Here is an 18,978-nt window from a genome sequence, read left to right as displayed (position 1 = left end):
TGTTTAAGATTAATAGGGGTGCCCAAACTTTTTCATGGGACTGTACGTAACTAGTGGTGATTTTAATGATATGGCTGCTAGGTGTATAAACAAGTGTATGTATATATATATATATATATATATATATATATATATATATATATATACTAGAGGGAGGACCCGGCTTCGCAAGGGTATATTACATTTTATGTTTGTGTAGTGGCCCCATAAGAAATGTCCAATTTTGCACTGGTGTATTTTGTATGTGGTTTGTGTGTATGTCCATAAGCGTCATGTGATTGTGTGTATCTCATTTTGGATATCAGTGAAAAACCTATGATCAGTTGTTATGGATACCTGGAGTAAAGCTGTATCTAATCCTTCCCCGTGTAGTACTGTGTTTAGACTCAAGTATCTAATCCTTGTTGGTGTGGTACTGTTTGCAGATGCACATATCTAATCCTCCGGCGTGTGGTACTGTGTGCAGATGTGTGTACCTAATCCTCCCCTGTGTGGCATTGTGTGAAGAGGCACGTATCTAATCCTCCGGTAAGTGAAACTGTGTGCAGACGTGCATATCTAATCTTACGGCATGTGGTACTATGTGCTGATGCGCGTATCTAATCTTCTGGCGTTGTGGTACCGTGTGCAGACAGGTGTATCTAATCCTCTGGCGTGAGGTACTTTGTGCAGATGCGCGTATCTAATCCTCCCCAGTGTGGTACTGTGTGCTGAGACGCGTATCTAATTATCTGGCATGTGGTACTGTGTGCAGAGGCATGTATCTAATCCTCCAAAGTGTGGTACTGTGTGAAGAGGCGCGTATCTAATCCTATGGCGTGTGGAACTGTGTGTAGACACGCGTATCTAATCCTACAGCATGTGGTACTGTATGCAGACGCATGTATCTAATCCTATAGCGTGTACAACTGTGTGAAGATGTGCGTATCTCATCGTCTGGCATGTGAAACTGTAAGCAGACGCGTGTATCTAATCCTATGGCATGTAGTACTGTGTGCAGACGTGCTTATCTAATCCTCTGGTGTGTTGAACTGTGTGCAGATGTGCGTATCTAATCCTCCCTTGTGTGGTATTGTGTGAAAAGGCGCGTATCTAACCCTACGGCGTGTGTAACTGTGTGTAGACGCGTGTATCTAATCCTACGGCATGTGGTACTGTGTGCAGATGCGCATATCTAATCCTCTGGCGTGTGGTACTGAGTGCTGAGACGCGTATCTAATTCTCTGGCTTGTGGTACTGTGTGCAGAGGCATATATCTAATCCTCCAAAGTGTGGTACTGTGTGCAGACACACGTATCTAATCCTCCCCTGTGTGGTATTGTGTGAAGAGGCACATATCTAATCCTGAGGCATGTGATACTTTGTGCAGACGCGCGTATCTAATCCTCCCCGTGTTGTACTGTGTGCTTAGACACGTATCTAATTCTCTGGCTTGTGGTACTGTGTGCAGACACACATATCTAATCCTCACCTGTGTGGTATTGTGTTAAGAGGCACGTATCTAATCCTGCGGCATGTGGAACTGTGTGTAGACGCACGTATCTAATCCTACGGCATGTGTTACTGTGTGCAGACGCGTATATCTAATCCTCTGGCGTGGGGTACTGTGTGCAGACGCACGTATCTAATCCTCCCTGTGTGGTACTGTGTGCTGAGACGCGTATCTAATTCTCTGGCTTGTGGTACTGTGTGCAGAGGCATGTATCTAATCCTCCAAAGTGTGGTACTGTATTCAGGCACATGTATCTAATCCTCCCCTGTGTGGTATTGTGTGAAGAGGCGTGTATCTAATCCTATTGCGTGTGGAACTGTGTGTAGACGCGCGTATCTAATCCTCCGGCATGTGGTACTGTGTGCAGACGCGCGTATCTAATCCTATGGCGTGTGGTACTGTGTGCAGATGTGTGTATCTAATCCTCTGGCATGTGGTACTGTGTGCAGATGTGCGTATCTAATCCTCTCCTGTGTGGTACTGTGTGCAGATGCGCGTATCTAATCCTCTGGCATGTGGTACTATGTGCAGATGAGCGTATCTAATCCTCCCCCGTGTGGTACTGTGTGCTGAGACGCACATCTAATTCTCTGACTTGTGGTACTGTGTGCAGAGGCATGTATCTAATCCTCCAAAGTGTGGTACTGTATTCAGGCACATGTATCTAATCCTCCCCTGTGTGGTATTGTGTGAAGAGGCGTGTATCTAATCCTATTGCGTGTGGAACTGTGTGTAGACGCGCGTATCTAATCCTCCGGCATGTGGTACTGTGTGCAGACGCGCGTATCTATTCCTATGGCGTGTGGTACTGTGTGCAGATGTGTGTATCTAATCCTCTGGCATGTGGTACTGTGTGCAGATGTGCGTATCTAATCCTCTCCTGTGTGGTACTGTGTGCAGATGCGCGTATCTAATCCTCTGGCATGTGGTACTATGTGCAGATGAGCGTATCTAATCCTCCCCCGTGTGGTACTGTGTGCTGAGACGCACATCTAATTCTCTGACTTGTGGTATTGTGTGAAGAGGCGCGTATCTAATCTTATGGCATGGGGAACTGTGTGTAGACACACATATCTAATCCTGCGGCATGTGGTACTGTGTGCAGATGTGCATATCTTATGCTCTGGTGTGTGGAACTGTGTGTAGACACGTGTATCTAATCCTATGGCGTGTACAACTGTCTGCAGACGCACGTATCTAATCCTCTGGAGTGTGGAACTGTGTGTAGATGCGCGTATCTAATCCGACGACATGTGGTACTGTGTGCAGAAGTGCAAATCTTATGCTCTGGTGCGTGGAACTGTGTGCAGATGCGTGTATCCAATCCTTTGGCATGTGGTACTGTGTGCAGACGCATGTATCCAATCCCCCGCGGTGTGGTACTTTGTGCAGACGCGTGTATCTAATCCTTCGGCATGTGGAACTGTGTGCAGATGCACGTATCAAATCCTTCAGTGTGTGGAACTGTGTGCAGATGCGTGTATCCAATCCTTTGGCATGTGGTACTGTGTGCAGACGCATGTATCCAATCCCCCGCGGTGTGGTACTTTGTGCAGACGCGTGTATCTAATCCTTCGGCATGTGGAACTTTGTGCAGACGCACGTATCAAATCCTTCAGTGTGTGGAATTGTGTGCAGAAGCGCGTATGTAATCCTCTGGTTTGTGGGACTGTGTGCAGACGCATGTATCCAATCCCCCGGGGTGTGGTACTTTGTGCAGACGCGTGTATCTAATCCTTCGGCATGTGGAACTGTGTGCAGACGCACGTATCAAATCCTTCAGTGTGTGGAACTGTGTGCAGAAGTGCGTATTTAATCCTCTGGTTTGTGGGACTGTGTGCAGACGCGTGTATCTAATCTTCTGGAGTGTGATACTGTTTGCTGATCTGTGTATCTAATCCTCTGATGCGTGTATCTCAGCTTGGATATGAGTGTTGTATTGTGCATGTGGAGTGACCATGTGTATTGCAGTTGGAATATGAGTGAAAGTCTTGCAGGTTTGTATTGGCTAAGGGGGGGGGGCACTGTGTTTGAAATGCTGTATCTCAGCAACGGTACGTCCGAGCGAGTTGGAGTCTCGTCTTAAACCTTCCCGGATACCTGAAGTATCTCTGTACCAAATTTGGTGAAAATCGGTCCAGTCGTTTGGTTCTCATTAGAGCACAGACAGACAGACAGACAGACAGACAGACAGAAATTCATTTTTATAATATAGGGAGATATATATATGTATCTTGTCCTTTAGTACTTTAAACATTGGTAGAAATGGTTTTACCCTCCAGCCACCCTATGAATAATTTTGTATTCGTGGGAATAAGTTCAGGATTATTGAGTAATATTGGCATGTCATATAAGTGGTTGGCGTGACTGACATATTTATGGTGTAGGAGAGAAACACAGCCTGAAATTATGGCTTACGTAGTAAATGAGAAACCTTTAACAACCCTTCATTGTGGAACAATGAATATCCCTACTCCACCTTGTTTATGGGTGGCTCCAGTCTAGAGTCTTATAAAGAGACTACTTCTTCCAAGACTCAGTTTTGTGGATTGGATATATAAAGAGAAGTTACATCATTCCCAGCACAATGAATATCGCCGTAGCAGCTCTACTATCAATCTGTACACTATGGAGTGTACAGGGAGGTAAGCTTAGGATAAGGATACTTTATACTCTGGCAATTAAGGACACATAATAATAATAATAATAATAATAATACATTTTATTTATATAGCACTAACATATTCCGCAGCGCTGTACAATTTGTAGGGTTCAAGTACAGACATAAAGATACATTACAAAGAAATAGTCACTTCACACAATGGGACTGAGGGCCCTGCTCACAAGAGCTTACAATCTATGAGGTAGAGGGGGTGACACAAGAGGTAGCAGGGGCGGCATTGGAGGTAGCATTACTTATACAGGGGTCAGACAATTTTGTAATAGAGGTGACTGTCATTACACACACATAAAACTGTATGAGCTGTCACCAGTCGTGTCCTTTAGCATGTGGATGGAGCCTGTACCTATAAAGTTAGTCTGAAATGGCATCATATCATGTGGGGAAATGTGGGAGCGAGGACAGAGGAGAGTTTGTTTTAGGGATTCTAATTACGGTACGGAAGGGTTTACGTTAGAAATTGTGATAGGCCTGTCTGAAAAGATGTGTCTTTAGTTTGTTCTTGAAGCTGTAGAAATTTGGAGTTATTCTGATTGTCCGGGGTAGAGCATTCCAGAGAAGTGGTGCAGCTCGGGAGAAGTCTTGTATACAAGCGTGGGAAGATTTGATAATAGAGGATGTAAGTGTTAGGTCGTTGAGTGAACAGAGAACACGGGTTGTGCGGTAGACAGAAATGAGGCAGGAAATGTAGGGAGGTGCAGCATTATGGAGAGCCTTGTGGATGAGGGTGATAAGTTTATATTTTATTCTATAATGAATAGGCAGCCAGTGTAGTGACTGGCACAGACCAGAGGCATCGCTGTAGCGATGTGGATCCCATTTCTTTCTTCTTATTATTGTATTGTACTTATTTTGGTCTTCCTAAAAATGTTCCTCCATTGTCTTCTGCAGCCTGCAAGTTTTCACATACATGCCAGACTGCTTTGTCCCCATCCTCAGTGAAATATTTTGAGATAAGGGCTGGGCCCTCACCACCTTCTCTGATGGATTTCTCTGTGAATGGGACACAGCAGTCTGTCATAGGTGTCATGTAGACTGCAAAACTAAAACTGAGCCAAAATCCTGCCACTTTTGCACAAAGATATCAGACATGAGAGCTTTCATTAGGCTTCAGGTGGCCATAGATATCCTGGGCACAGGGGTGGCAGTCCAACTGCCAAACTCCTTTAGGCCAGGGCCCCATGTTGCAAAAATGCAGCATTTTGGCCACAGTGGTAACATTTTTTTTTTTTTACATTACCACCATAGTGGAGGGGATTCTGTCAGTATGTCAGTTATACCAATGAAAATGTTGGCGGTTTCAGTATAGGTATTATAGGGACAGAAAGTCCAAATAGGAAAACTGTGTAGACTTTCTGCTAATGATGCATTTTAGCCGTGGTCTTTTCCACAGTGTGTTTTGGTTTTTTGATCGCTTCTTACCAGATCATCTAAGTCAGGGGTGCTCACACTTTTTCAGCGTGTGAGCTACTTTGTTAGCTGACCAAGGCAAAACATCTACTAGGGCGGGGCTGAGGCGGGCATGTGGGCGGGACATGGCGGGCCTATGGGCGGGTGTGTCTGTGGGCGGGGCTGGGCATGTGGGCGGGGCCGAAAGGATCGTGAGAGCAGGAGACAGCGGCGTTCTGTGGCCACCCAGGGATCCCCGGTGTCTGCTTGCACACAGTGCAGGCTGAGAGTTATCTCTGGACACTGCAGGCTGGGGCTGCTGCTGCCCGCCTGTCAGTTTCAGGAGATAACTGTCAGCCTGCACTGTGAGCAAGCAGACACCGGGGATCCCTGCATCCCATGATCGACCCATACGTCCTTTGCGATCTACCAGTAGATCGCGATCAACGTATTGGGCACCCCTGATCTAAGTGGTTCAACAATTGGGATCTCAGAGTGGCGAGGAGTGGATATTGTACAGGTAGTTCAGAGTGAACTAAGGTAAATCACTCATGTTGTAGATAGGGAGGAAAGCATGGGGAAAGTGAATTACACCCTGTGCATCAGTGTACAGAGGGAGGAGAGAACTCTTGGCAGACTGCATGAGGAGGATGGAAAGGAGGTTACCATCCAGTCTTACCAACCTGACATTAAGAATATATTACTGTGAAGGACATAAGGAGTAGGTTGCAAATTACATACCTGAGCAGCATGAATACTTAGCCTGTAACTTAGTGTCAAATTTTAAACTCAAGAAATTGATGTACTAACATACTTCTTACATACTAACTTATGTATGATTGTAAAATATTCACACTGTGCGATCAAATGGCGAACAATGCAGTATTGTTGTACTATGACCTGTTACGTTAAAGCCTGCTCATACTAATAAACCTCTGACTAAACATTTTTCCATATTCTTATTCTAGTCGATTCTCTGCAGTGCTATTCATGTAAAGAAATGAAGAGCGACACTGAGTGCAACCAGCTACCAGTAGTGACCTGCAACTCCTCCAGCATCTGCTTCACACAAGTAGAGAAAATGATAAGTAAGTATTGTATACACACTTCTCATTGTGCTCACTGCTCTGTATCATTGGAACATCTTAAGGTGTCCACCATTTCCTTGATAGGGATGTAACCTGAAGGTAGCAAAGTGCTGTACTTCAGCTATCTCCGGAACTCCCATTGAAATTAATGGACCTGTGCACGCACCTACCTGACCACTGCTCCATTCACAATGGGGACAGAACAGAACTCTTCTACTCTGATTGGTGGGGATCTGAGTGGTTTGATCCCCACCAATATGCTATGGATAGAGGATAACTTCTTAAGATTGGAATGATCTTTTAAATATTTTGGATGATGATTTCTTAACCAGATCTTTTCTTTTTGTTCAGCTCAGAATCTGAAGATAACTAAAAGATGCGCCGAAGTCAAAGAATGTAACGCAACAAACTACAATATGGGGTTAGCATCGAGGCACACATCTTGTTGCTCCAAAAACCTATGCAATGTTGACAGTGATAGTGGGACGACCAATGTAACATACAACGCTTTTCTATTAGCGGCTGCATTTCTGGCTCTTTGTGTCTTCAAGAACATATAGTCTGATAATATCAACGTCAAAAGACTTTTACAAAGACAATGAGATTCTGATTTTTACTTAGAAAAAAAATAAACATAAAATATTAATATGGCCCTAATCCATCAAATTCTGCGTGGTTAAGGACTCCTTCCCACTATAGCAAGTCCACATCTGGTTACTTGTATCCAGGGAAAATATGCATCGTAGCTATTAACATGTCTACAGATAGGCCCCTTTAAAAAGTGTGTGCACTGAACACACCCCAGAGTATAATAGTTCCAGTTTAGGCTACAAGTTCAGTCCGAAACAAATCAGATGGCCGAAACTCAAAAACATTTTTATAAATGAATCTCATGAGGTCTGCCCATCTGTATATGATAGAGTAGGGGATATTTATAGTACATACTATGGTATATTATTACAAAAATGTATGTAAATATACTCTCAAAGAGGATCACTCACTTATCTATAGTACCTTACGTAAGGACAGCGTTTTACAACAGGTCGGTTATCCACTAAAACAAAAAATACAGTACCATTTTACTAATAGGAATAATGAAATAAAACTCAAGGGCCCAATGTATTTAGGAGGAGTGCACTACCCTCTTCCCTCTATATGGTGATATACATTACAGCCTGTTATTGACTGCCTTATACAATTATACAAAAGCGCCACTGCTAAGGACGAAACTGCTTTACTAATGTGAAATATGTTTGCATTGGATCATGCGATTTTGTAATATTAAGTACTGGCTTTTTGCACTTTCCAGCTTTATGCTGGACACTATAGAGTTAACATTGCCACTCGTGTGCCGCAGGGTAAGCAGCAGTAGCTTCTTCTCTGGCTTTCTAGGTGTTGCTCGGACCCCCAGCCTTTAGTCAGTATGTTACTTACTGTTCAAGTCAGATTCTAAAAAGCTGTAGATAAGGGTGCGAGCTTGTGGAAGACACCATCAGCTCTTTAGTTTAGTTAGGGCTCATTCACAGGTTTCTGTTTCCTGCACAAAACAGAGGCAGGAGATGGAGACCTGCAGGACTCTTTCCTACCCATTAATTTGAATGGGTTTGAAAGATGTGAAAAACCGCAAAACCGGTTTTTAAAAATTGGACACAGAGTTGGACATGCAGTACTCTGTGTCCGATTTTAAAAAACCGGTTTCGCGACGGAGAGCATAAAACGCTCACCGCTGCTCACGGCCGGACCCGGTCTGACAGGTTTCCACAGAACGGAGACCCGAACGCTAGTGTGAACCTAGCGTAAGTTGCTGTTAGGGTTACAACAGGCAGTCCCGTAGTACCAGATCCCAAACACGTAGATCTAAGCCATCTTGAACTTGTTTGCACATGTCCACAAATGAACCAGTGACAATAAAGGTTGAAAAGAGAGGATTAGATCTCAGGAGTCACCATGGGGAAAAGGGTCAGAGGACTGAGCAAGAGGTATTCCTGTCCAAGTGTGTAAAGTACCATACATGTAATACCAACTGACTGTAAATAAATGTGCCACGTTTCTCTGTAACTGGACAAACCTTGCCAAATAAACTTTGCCGCAAGCATCACCTGTTTAAACTTCTAACTTGTCTTCTGTGCCTTATTCACACCTAACACTAAGGGTACCCTAAAGCACTATCACATGGGAGCCCAGTATCAGGAAGTTCCCCAGAGGATACTTCACCATCACTTCAGAGAGACACCCCTCATTACAGCATACCTCCCAACTGTCTGATTTCCGCGGGACACTCACGCTTTCCTACCCCTGTCCCGTCGTCCCACGCAGCTCCCTACATGTCCGGCTATGTCCCTTTAATGATTTACTGATCAATCATTCCTCCGATCACCGCCTGCTCTTATAACAGATAAGAGGCTGCAGTGATCGGAGGAACGCTTTACTATGTTTTAAGGACCTTGAGTGACATCACACGGTCACATGACTAGGTGGGCGTGTCAGTGTCCGGTGCAGTGAAGAGAGAAGAGATCCGTGTAAGGTACTGAGAAGGGAGGGGGAAGGGGGTTCTGAGATGCAGAATGGAGAGAGAGTGTCTGTGTCTGTCTGTGTGTGTTTGTCATTATACTGGGGGCAGAGATGGAGGGGGGACATGAAACTGGGGGCAGATGAAAGGGGATATGAAACTGAGGGAGAAATGGAGGGGGGCAGAGATGAAAACGGGGCAGAGATGGAGGAGGGGACATGAAATGGAGCAGATAAAGGGGGCACTTAAACTGGGGGACAACTGGAGAGGGCATTAAATCGTGGGAGGATCTGGAGGGGGACCTGTCTGCCTCTAGTTGCCCCCAGTTTAATGTCACCCTCCAGCTACACCTATGGTTTAATGTCTGCTTCTAGTTGCCTTTCGTTTAATGTCCCACTTCATCTGCCATTTATTTATTGCCCCCTCCAACTACCCCCATTGCTAATGTCCCCTTCCAGCTGATCCAGTTTCATGTTTAAACTGGGGCACCAGGAGAGGGACGTAATACTGTGGGGTAGTTGGAAGGGGGACATTACAATGTGGAGACATATAATGTACGGGTGACTGTAGGAGGATTATACTGTGTCGGGGGACATGAAAAATGAAAGAGAATGGGCGGAGTCAACATAAAAGTGGGAGGTACGTCACAGTGCTACCTAAGAGTCTGTAAGACGGTCTAGCACAAAAAGCCACTGCAATCAGAGTAGCCACCATCATGGGCCTGCGTTATTTCCACACTGCTAACCCCCAGATGTTGACCATATACCAGCATCTACATAGCAGCCTATCAGTTACATGTTTTATGGAGGAGGAGTAGGATGAATGCGCCTTTCATAACTATGAGTCTTCTGTATTCTTTGATCAATCCAAACAGCAGAAAGGCATAAGAAGAGGGGGGGGGGATACATTTGGTTCCTGTTTTCAGGCATTACAAAGTCTCAAATATTGGCAAAATACATTTTTTTTTACTTTTCTTTGGGGTTGAGCAATCAAGATTGGGAAAGATCGGATCCCGATCAGCGATCGAGCAAATTTCACGATCGCGATCGACTGGAAAATGATCGAAAATCAGATTTTAAAAACGATCCTGAAATCTTAAGATCGGCTCAACCCTACTTTTTGTTTACCCTTCTCTCAATGTTTTTCAAAAGGGTTTAACTGGACAAGTAACACCTTCCACAGGTAATAAAGCAAGAGATGGGAATACCAACGCCATTACTCCATATTGGGAAATGGGAATGCTGTAGACCATCTACATGGCCTACCTGTGGCCCAGTTTGATAAATTATTTTTAAGTCTTTTTTGTTTCCTTAAAGGGATCCTATCATTAAAACTAATTTTTTTGGACTAACACGTAGGAATAGCCTTAAGATAGGTTATTCTTCTCCTAGCTTTAGATGTCTTCTCCGCACCTCCGTTCGGTATAAATCCCGACTTTCGTCGGTGTGCAAATGAGTTCTCTCGAAGCACTGGGGGCGGTCCCCAGCACTCAAACAGCACTGGGGGCGTCCTCAATGCTGCGAGAGAACTCTCCAGCGCTGTCTCCATCTTCTTCAGGAACGGCCTCTTCACCCGTCCTCTTCCGGCACTCGCTTCAAACTTCTATGCCTCGGGCCTAGGGCAATGGCCGCTTACAATACTCTCCGGTGATGGAGAGTTCTCTCGCAGCATTGGGGACGCCCCCAGTGCTGTTGAGCACTGGGGCCCGCCCCCAGTGCTGCGAGAGAACTCATTTGCATACCAACAAAAACTGGGATTTATACCGAACGGCGGAGCGGAGAAGACATCTAATGGTAGGAGAAGAATAGCCTTTCTTAAGGTTATTCCTACGTGTTAGTCACAAAAAATTGAGTTTTAATGATAGGATCCCTTTAAGATCCTTTTTCATGCAATGAGCAAAGTTCACAAATAGAAATATACACCATCGAGTTACATTATTATGACCACCTCCTACTTTTGATGCTGAAGGCACATAGCCTATGAAGGACATGATCATGGGCTGACTTGCTTAGAATATAAGTTGTGCAATAGGCTTTTTTGAACATATATCAACCATTGTCATGGGTATAAGGGGCAATGTATCATAGTTACAAGAAGGGATAATAATTGGCTTTTGGGCCAAAGGTTGCGGTATTTCTGAAAAAGTGCAGTTTGAGAACTGTTTGCATGCTACTGTGGTGAAAGTGTATCATGAGTGGACAAATGGCAACATTGCAAATGATCGACGTTGAAACTTTGGAGCAGTATGTGCCATTGATATAAGAGGTGAGCGTTGGTTACAAAGGTGTGCAAGGCCAAGCAACACGCTATATTTGGGCAGCTCACCATGAAAATGAACCAGGGGGCTACCAGGCGTGTGCCTAAAATAACAGATCAGCAAACTCTACTGTGTATGGGGGTCTGAAGCAGATGGATGGTTACTGCACCTAATCTAACAAAGGCACATAGGAAGAAAAGGCTTCAATTTGCATGGCCATATTGGAACTGGCTTAGTAAAGGCTTTCTTCTGCAATGAGCTACATGAGTCTGTCTTATTGGACAGATGGGCAAAGGTATGTTAGGAAGGAAACATCAGAGGACAAACACACACAAGCTGGTGGGGGCAGTGTTATGGTAGGGGGCACTTTTTCATTAAATTCTCTGGGCCCATTCATCACTGTGAAAGACACTGCGAAGTAATACTTCCAAAAAAGGGAGTGTTTATAGCTAATTTATCTCTATATATAGTTATAATAGCTGCATATATTATTTGTCAATTAGCAAAGAGAAGTGAATGAGAAAAAGAGAAATCTAAATCTCATCTATATTTGGCATGACCTTTGCCCTTTGGAGAAGGGGTCCTGGAAGTGATGATATGTCCCCCACAGAACCCTGATCTCTTTATCATCCAGTCTGTCTGGGATTACACGAAGAGACAGAAGGATTGGAGCAAGCCTACATCACAGAAGATCTTTGCTTAGTCCTCCAAGATGGCGGGAACATCCTACCTGCTGAATTACTTGAAAAACTGTCTGCAAGTACCGAGAAGAATTGACAGAGGGCAAAGGGCACATTTCTGTTTTGTTCTTTCACTTAATTTTGTAAAGGGTTCACACCTGCACCCAGTCTCCACTTTGCAGGTTTCCGTCTTCTGCCCGAGAACAGGAGGCGGAAATCAGCAGTCAGTTTTCAAACCCATTCACTTGAATAGGTTTGCAAAGTGACTGCCCATGAGCGTCTTCTGTCTCTCTGCAGTGAAACCGTTTTTTTTAACCGAACACAAAGTCGGACAAGTAGGACTTTGTGTCTGGTTAAAAAAAAAAAAACATTTTGCCGCGGTGACCAGAAGACGCTCACAGGTGGACACTGACTGCCGGGTTTCCATCTCATGTCCAGTTTCTCGGGCAGAAGACGGAACCCACAAAGCAGAAACCGGGCCCAGGTATGAACCCGCCCTAACTGAGAAAAATAAACTATTACACTTTTATTTCTGAAAGCATTCTCACCTTGCAGCATTTTTTTACACCTGTGCACTAACATGATCACAATATAAACATGTTAAAAATATCAAATAGATCACAATCATCTTACAGATACATTTTCATAACAAGTGAAGGGGCTTCATCATGGGTTAAGAACATGACACGGCATTCTTATTCTTTAATTGTATATGAGCAGTCCTGTCCAAGTATAGAACACGTACAGTATACGATGTCATGCTTCACTTCTATTTCTTGCAATGCACAAAGGGAAGGCAGATCTAATGTGTATGGCCAGGAAAGTGTTATACCTATGCCATCTTGTGGGCAAAAATATGTATCGCCACAATAAAAGTTCAGATTTTGGAAAACAGCACACTCCAACAAAATGCTCCCGCCATCTAGTGGACAAACTTATATAGAGTAATAATCTTAAAAACAAGTAAGAGAAATGTCTCAATAATATTATGGAAGAGTTTTATTCAATACATTGCATCATGCCCGGTCAATATACAGTGGCTGCGGAAAGTATTCAGACCCTTTTAAATTTTTCACTCTTTGTTTCATTGCAGCCTTTTGCTAAAAGAAAAAAGTTCATTTTATTTCTCAGTAATGTATACTCACCACCCCATCTTGACAGAACCCCCCAGATATGTAGATATTTTTTCAATTTTTTTTTTTTTTAAAAAAAACCCCCAAAAACTGAAATATCAAATGGTCGTAAGTATTCAGACCCTTTGCTGTGACTCATATTTATCTCACATGCTGTCCATTTCCTTCTGATCCTCCTTGAGATGATTCTACTCCTTCATTGGAGTTCAGCTGTGTTTAATTAAACTGATTGAACTTGATTAGGAAAAGCACACACATGTCTATATGAGACCTCACAGCGCATGTCAGAGCAACTGAGAATCATGAGTCAAAGGAACTACCTAAGGAGCTCAGAGACAGAATTGTGTCAAGGCACAGATCTGGCCACTCAAGGTTATTAAGAGTACAGAGGCCTCCATAATCCTTAAATGCAAGAAGTTTGGGACGACCAGAACTCTTCCTAGACCTGGCCAAACTGAGCAATTGTGGGAGAAGAGCCTTGGTGAGAGAGGTAAAGAAGAACTCACTGTGGTTGAGCTTGAGCTTCTTCTCTGCCTTTGTGATATTTTTCTTGGCCTGCCATTTCTGGGCTTAACAAGAACTGTCCCTGTGGTCTTCCATTTCCTTACTATGTTCCTCACAGTGGACACTAACAGGTTAAATCTCTGAGACAACTTTTTGTATCCTTTCCCTGAACAACTATGTTGAACAATCTTTGTTTTCAGATCATTTGAGAGCGGGCTGTCCATGCTCGGCGACCATCAAACTTAACTTGAATTGTTTTGTAAAGAGGAATGGTCCAAAATACCTTCATCCAGGATCCAGGAACTGATTAGTACAATAAACCTCATTTCAATCCTGAAATATTACTGTATCCATCAGTTATTAGATATAGCAAACTGAAATGGCTGCTGCAAACACCAAAATATTTAGAACTAAAAATTATTAAGATTAATAGGGGTGCCCAAACTTTTTCATAGGACTCTATATGCTGTGCTGCCATGCCATATTACAAGGGATAGAGCCTGCTGCTGCTGATAGATGATTTTAGCCAGTATTGGATTTTCTGCAGTGTACTAAATCATCTGCACTAAGGAATCTCATCTTGTTAGGATTTAAAGGAGCATTATTAACTTCTGACATATTTCATGTGCACCAATGAATGAAGAGTTTCCCACAACCGTGGCGACAGGCCTTGTATTAAGACTGAGTTTTTGTGATTGTTATACTTTGTCCTAGGGCTTTGCCATATAGACCTGCCATTTTCTAGATAGGTTTATCGCTTACAGTACAACCTCTTACTGATGCTATGAATGTTATTGCATATTGTACTTCACCATTACTTTTATTAAGTTCCATATAAGTTTCTTTATTTATACCACAATCCTCTCTGGCGTGTTGGTGTGGGCTGGGCTTCCCCTTGTCAAGCCTCGGGCAGAGATCTGAAGAAAGGCACTGTCAACCCGGAAGCACCAGAATATCACCGACAAGGGTGGAGGCACTGCGCTAAGCAAGGTAGAACGGCAACTCATACTTACCCGAACCCCCCGCTACCCGGGGGTGTGGCCAAAGGGGACACTGAGCAAATGGTCTGAATACTTATGACCAGGTGATATTTCAGTTTTTCTTATTTAATACATTTGCTAAAATATTTACTTTTCTGTTTTTTTTTCTGTCAAGATGGTGCTGAGTGTACATTAATGAGAAATAAAGTGAACTTTTTTGATTTTACCAAATGGCTGCAATGAATTAGAGTGAAAAATTTAAAGAGGTCTGAATACTTTTCATACCCCCTGTACATGGTGTATTTACCTCTGGGTGGTGGATAGCTAACTATACATATCTGCACGTCCTTGCATGAGATTGTGCGACTACAGGAGAGGGAGACAGCATTTATCATGAGACAGACATGACAGGGAGAAGGCAGGGATGGATTATTACCGTCCTGGCTATAAGTCACCTACATAAAAATTACTGCAACAATGAAGGGAATTGTTTTGCAGTTGCTGCAGCAACCCAGATCAGAAATATAGAGAGGATGGGAGTAGTAGTCAAGGTTCACAGTGGCTGTATCCTCTTCTTTAGGGTAAGATCAAACAGAGCGGAGGCCGCCTCTGGTGGCGAGGAGGCCGCCTCAGGTTCCGGACCAAAATACGGGTAGCTGTGACTGGATGCCGATGCAGTGCACTAGCATCCAGTTGCACACTCCACTCTGTATTAAGCCCAAATGAATGGGCCTAGTTGGGAGAGAGTGTCTTCAGGTGGATGTCGTGAGGCGAATCCACCTGAAAGAATGACCATCTTGCTTCTTTTTCTGGGAGCCGGAACAAACGGCTCCTGGAAAAAAGGAGCTGTGTTTTTGGTTCAGATACGGCCTCAAAATTCTGACCAAAGAACCCCGTGTGAACTTACCCTAAAGCAGCTGTGTCATGTGCCTATTGGGCCCTGGTATATGAATGCCAGTCTTAATAAATTAGACCCAATGTATTTTTCTTAGCTGTTTGTATGTTCATAAAGAGTTTGCCGAAGGCTCAACCAAACCTCTGACATAGTTTCTCATGATGCATTTTTTGTGTCATTGCAATGTGTCTGTTCATAGACCGATCTGATAAAATAAACATATGACTTATGTGCGCATTTATTATGTGTGAGTCATTCTTCATTTATATCACGAATTGAAAATGTTTCAAGGGGTTCATTCCTTAAGTAGCAAAACCTGCTCTAAAAAGATATTTGTCCTTAAGAAAACTGCAATAATACATGGGTTAGTTGCGTGCAGTTTAAAGCAACATCAACTTCTTCAAGCCAAGTACCCCCTTGTGAAAAAGTTCCAACTGAGTACCCCCAACAATCATTGTGGTCTCCATCATTTCACTGATCCTGCTCCCCATCAGAAGAAAGGAAGAAAAAATGAGCACACTGACCCATTTATCCATTCATTTCTTTGGCCCCATTCACACAACACATGGGATTGTTGTACTTACTGTGAATGTTTTTGATCACTTATCTCCCTTATCTCAGTTGCAGGAGAATTTTATATCCAAGAGTGATCCCACAAGTGCGACCTCGAGTCAGGGTTCTGTGTGTTCCTCCACTTCTGTTATAACACTGGGTCAATGTAGGCTGTACACTTTGTTGGCTTACCCAGTCACAATCATATTTTTCACATGAAGCAGAAGGATGAGTACCGAATCTTTGCGACTTTGAGTCCTCACTATAAAGTTAAAATTGGGGAAATTTTCTCTGTGCCTCAAAGGAAGGCAAAATTGGCATCGGTATACAGTCATGGCCAAAAGTTTTGAGAATTATACAAATATTAATTTTTACAAAGTCTACTGCTTCACAGTTGTTCTAATGGCAATTTGCATATACTCCAGAATGTTATAAAGAGTGATCAGCTTAACCACAATTACTTGCAAAGTCAATATTTGCCTAGAAAATGAACTTTATCCCCCAAAACACATTTCAACATCATTGCAGCCCTGCCTTAAAAGGACCAGCTAACATTGTTTCAGTGATTTCTCCATTAACACAGGTGTGGGTGTTGCTGAGGACAGGGCTGGAGATCAATCTGTCATGATTAAGAATGACACCACTGGACACTTTAAAAGGAGGCTGGTGCTTGGCATCATTGTTTCTCTTCTGTTAACCATGGTTATCTCTAAAGAAACACGTGCAGTCATCATTGCACTGCACAAAAATGGCCTAACAGGGAAGAGTATCGCAGCTAGAAAGATTGCACCTCAGTCAACAATCTATCGCATCATCAAGAACTTCAAGGAGAGAGGTTCCATTGTTGGCAAAAAGGCTCCAGGGCACCCAAGAAAGACCAGCAAGCGCCAGGACCGTCTCTTAAAAGTGTTTCAGCTGCGGGATCGGGCTACCAGCAGTGCAGAGCTTGCTGAGGAATGGCAGCAGGCAGGTGTGAGTGCATCTGCACGCACTGTGAGGCGCAGACTCTTGGAGCAAGGCCTGGTCTCAAGGAGGGCAGCGAAAAAGCCACTTCTCTCCAGAAAAAAACATCAGGGACAGACTGATATTCTGCAAAAGGTACAGGGAGTGGACTGCTGAGGACTGGGGGAAAGTCATGTTCTCTGATAAATCCCCTTTTCGATTGTTTGGGACATCTGGAAAACAGCTTATTCGGAGAAGACGAGGTGAGCGCTACCACCAGTCTTGTCTCATGCAAACTGTAAAGCATCCTGAAACCATTCATGTGTGGGGTTGCTTCTCAGCCAAGGGAATCAGCTCTCTCACAGTCTTGCCTAAAAACACAGCCATGAATAAAGAATGGTACCAGAATGTCCTCCAAGATCAACTTCTCCCAACCGTCCAAGAGCAGTTTGGCGATCAACAATGCCTTTTCCAGCATGATGGAGCACCTTGCCATAAAGCAAAGGTGATAACTAAATGGCTCAGGGAACAAAACATAGAGATTTTGGGTCCATGGCCTGGAAACTCTCCAGATCTTAATCCCATTGAGAACTTGTGGTCAATCATCAAGAGACGGGTGGACAAACAAAAACCTACAAATTCTGACAAAATGCAAGCATTGATTGTGCAAGAATGGACTGCTATCAGTCAGGATTTGGTCCAGAAGTTGATTGAGAGCATGCCAGGGAGAATTGCAGAGGTCCTGAAGAAGAAGGGTCAACACTGCAAATATTGACTTGCTGCATTAACTCATTCTAACTGTCAATATAAGCTTTTGTTACTCATAATATGATTGCAATTATATTTCTGTATGTGATAAAAACATCTGACAAACACACAGAAAAACCAGAGGGCAGCAGATCATGTGAAAATATAATATTTGTGTCATTCTCAAAACTTTTGGCCATGCAGGGGCGGATCCAGGGCCGGGCGAGACGGGCAACCGCCCGGGGCCCCGCGGCGCAGCCGGGACCTAACAAAATGGTCCCGGTCGGCATGTCCCGATTCCAGCTGAGCTCAGCGTTAAAGCAGGAGCTGACAGCTCCTGCTTTAAACGCCTATGTATTCAGCTCATCGGCGGTAGGATGTACTTTCAGGGACTTCAGGGGCCCGATCGGGATATTCAGGGGCCCGATCGGGCTCCTGACCATCCCAAAATGGGCCCCTGTACCATTCCCTGCGAGTGTGTGAAGAATTAGCAGGCGCGGGGCTTCTCCTCCCTGCGCTGTGCACTGCCGGCATGTAGCAGGACGTGTGCTGCCCCTCCCCCACACAGATCGGAGCGTGCAGGGGGAAGTCTACCGGCTACTGCAATGAAGCAGACCTTTCACCACAGGCCAGACAGGACAAAGCTGCACAGGAGCCTCCTCCATATCCAGTGCACCAGGCCAAATGTAAGTACATTTTTTGGGTAAAAATATGTATATTTAATGTGTGTATATTTGTGTAAAGTGTCTGATATACTGTGTGAGCCCTGTATGCTTGTAGATAGGTGTGTGTGTGTGTATATATGTATGTATATTTAATGTGTGTATATTTGTGTAAAGTGTCTGATATACTGTGTAAGTCCTGTATGTTTGTAGATAGGTGTGTGTGTGTGTGTGTGTGTATATGTGTATGTATATTGTATATGAATGTATGTGTGTAAATATATGTTATATGTATTAGGCCTGGTTCACACCTGCGTTCAGTATTCCTTTTTGGGAAGTCCACTTGGGGTTCCCCCAAACAGAAACCTATACGCATTAAAAAGCGGTGAATGAAACCACACGGACCCCATAGACTATAATGGGATCTTTGTGTTTTCTGTGCGGTGTCCACATGAATCACGTGGAGAG

The 18,978-nt window shown here is 43.8% G+C and overlaps 1 protein-coding gene across 1 annotated transcript; it reads left to right on the top strand.

The window, feature by feature from the left end:
* The first annotated feature begins 4,037 nt into the window (after positions 1–4,037).
* LOC142209494 (ly6/PLAUR domain-containing protein 6-like) lies at positions 4,038–7,261 on the top strand. The gene is made up of 3 exons (XM_075278491.1): positions 4,038–4,137; positions 6,530–6,649; positions 7,001–7,261. The coding sequence occupies exons 1-3, from the start codon at positions 4,080–4,082 to the stop codon at positions 7,207–7,209; spliced, it is 387 nt and encodes a 128-aa protein (XP_075134592.1). The 5' UTR covers positions 4,038–4,079; the 3' UTR covers positions 7,210–7,261.
* The last annotated feature ends 11,717 nt before the right edge of the window (positions 7,262–18,978 follow it).

This window comes from Leptodactylus fuscus, chromosome 6, assembly GCF_031893055.1.
Source record: "Leptodactylus fuscus isolate aLepFus1 chromosome 6, aLepFus1.hap2, whole genome shotgun sequence".
Lineage (NCBI taxonomy): Eukaryota > Metazoa > Chordata > Amphibia > Anura > Leptodactylidae > Leptodactylus > Leptodactylus fuscus.
The sequence above is the reverse complement of the archived record's forward strand: the minus strand, read 5'-3'. Positions and strand labels throughout refer to the sequence as shown.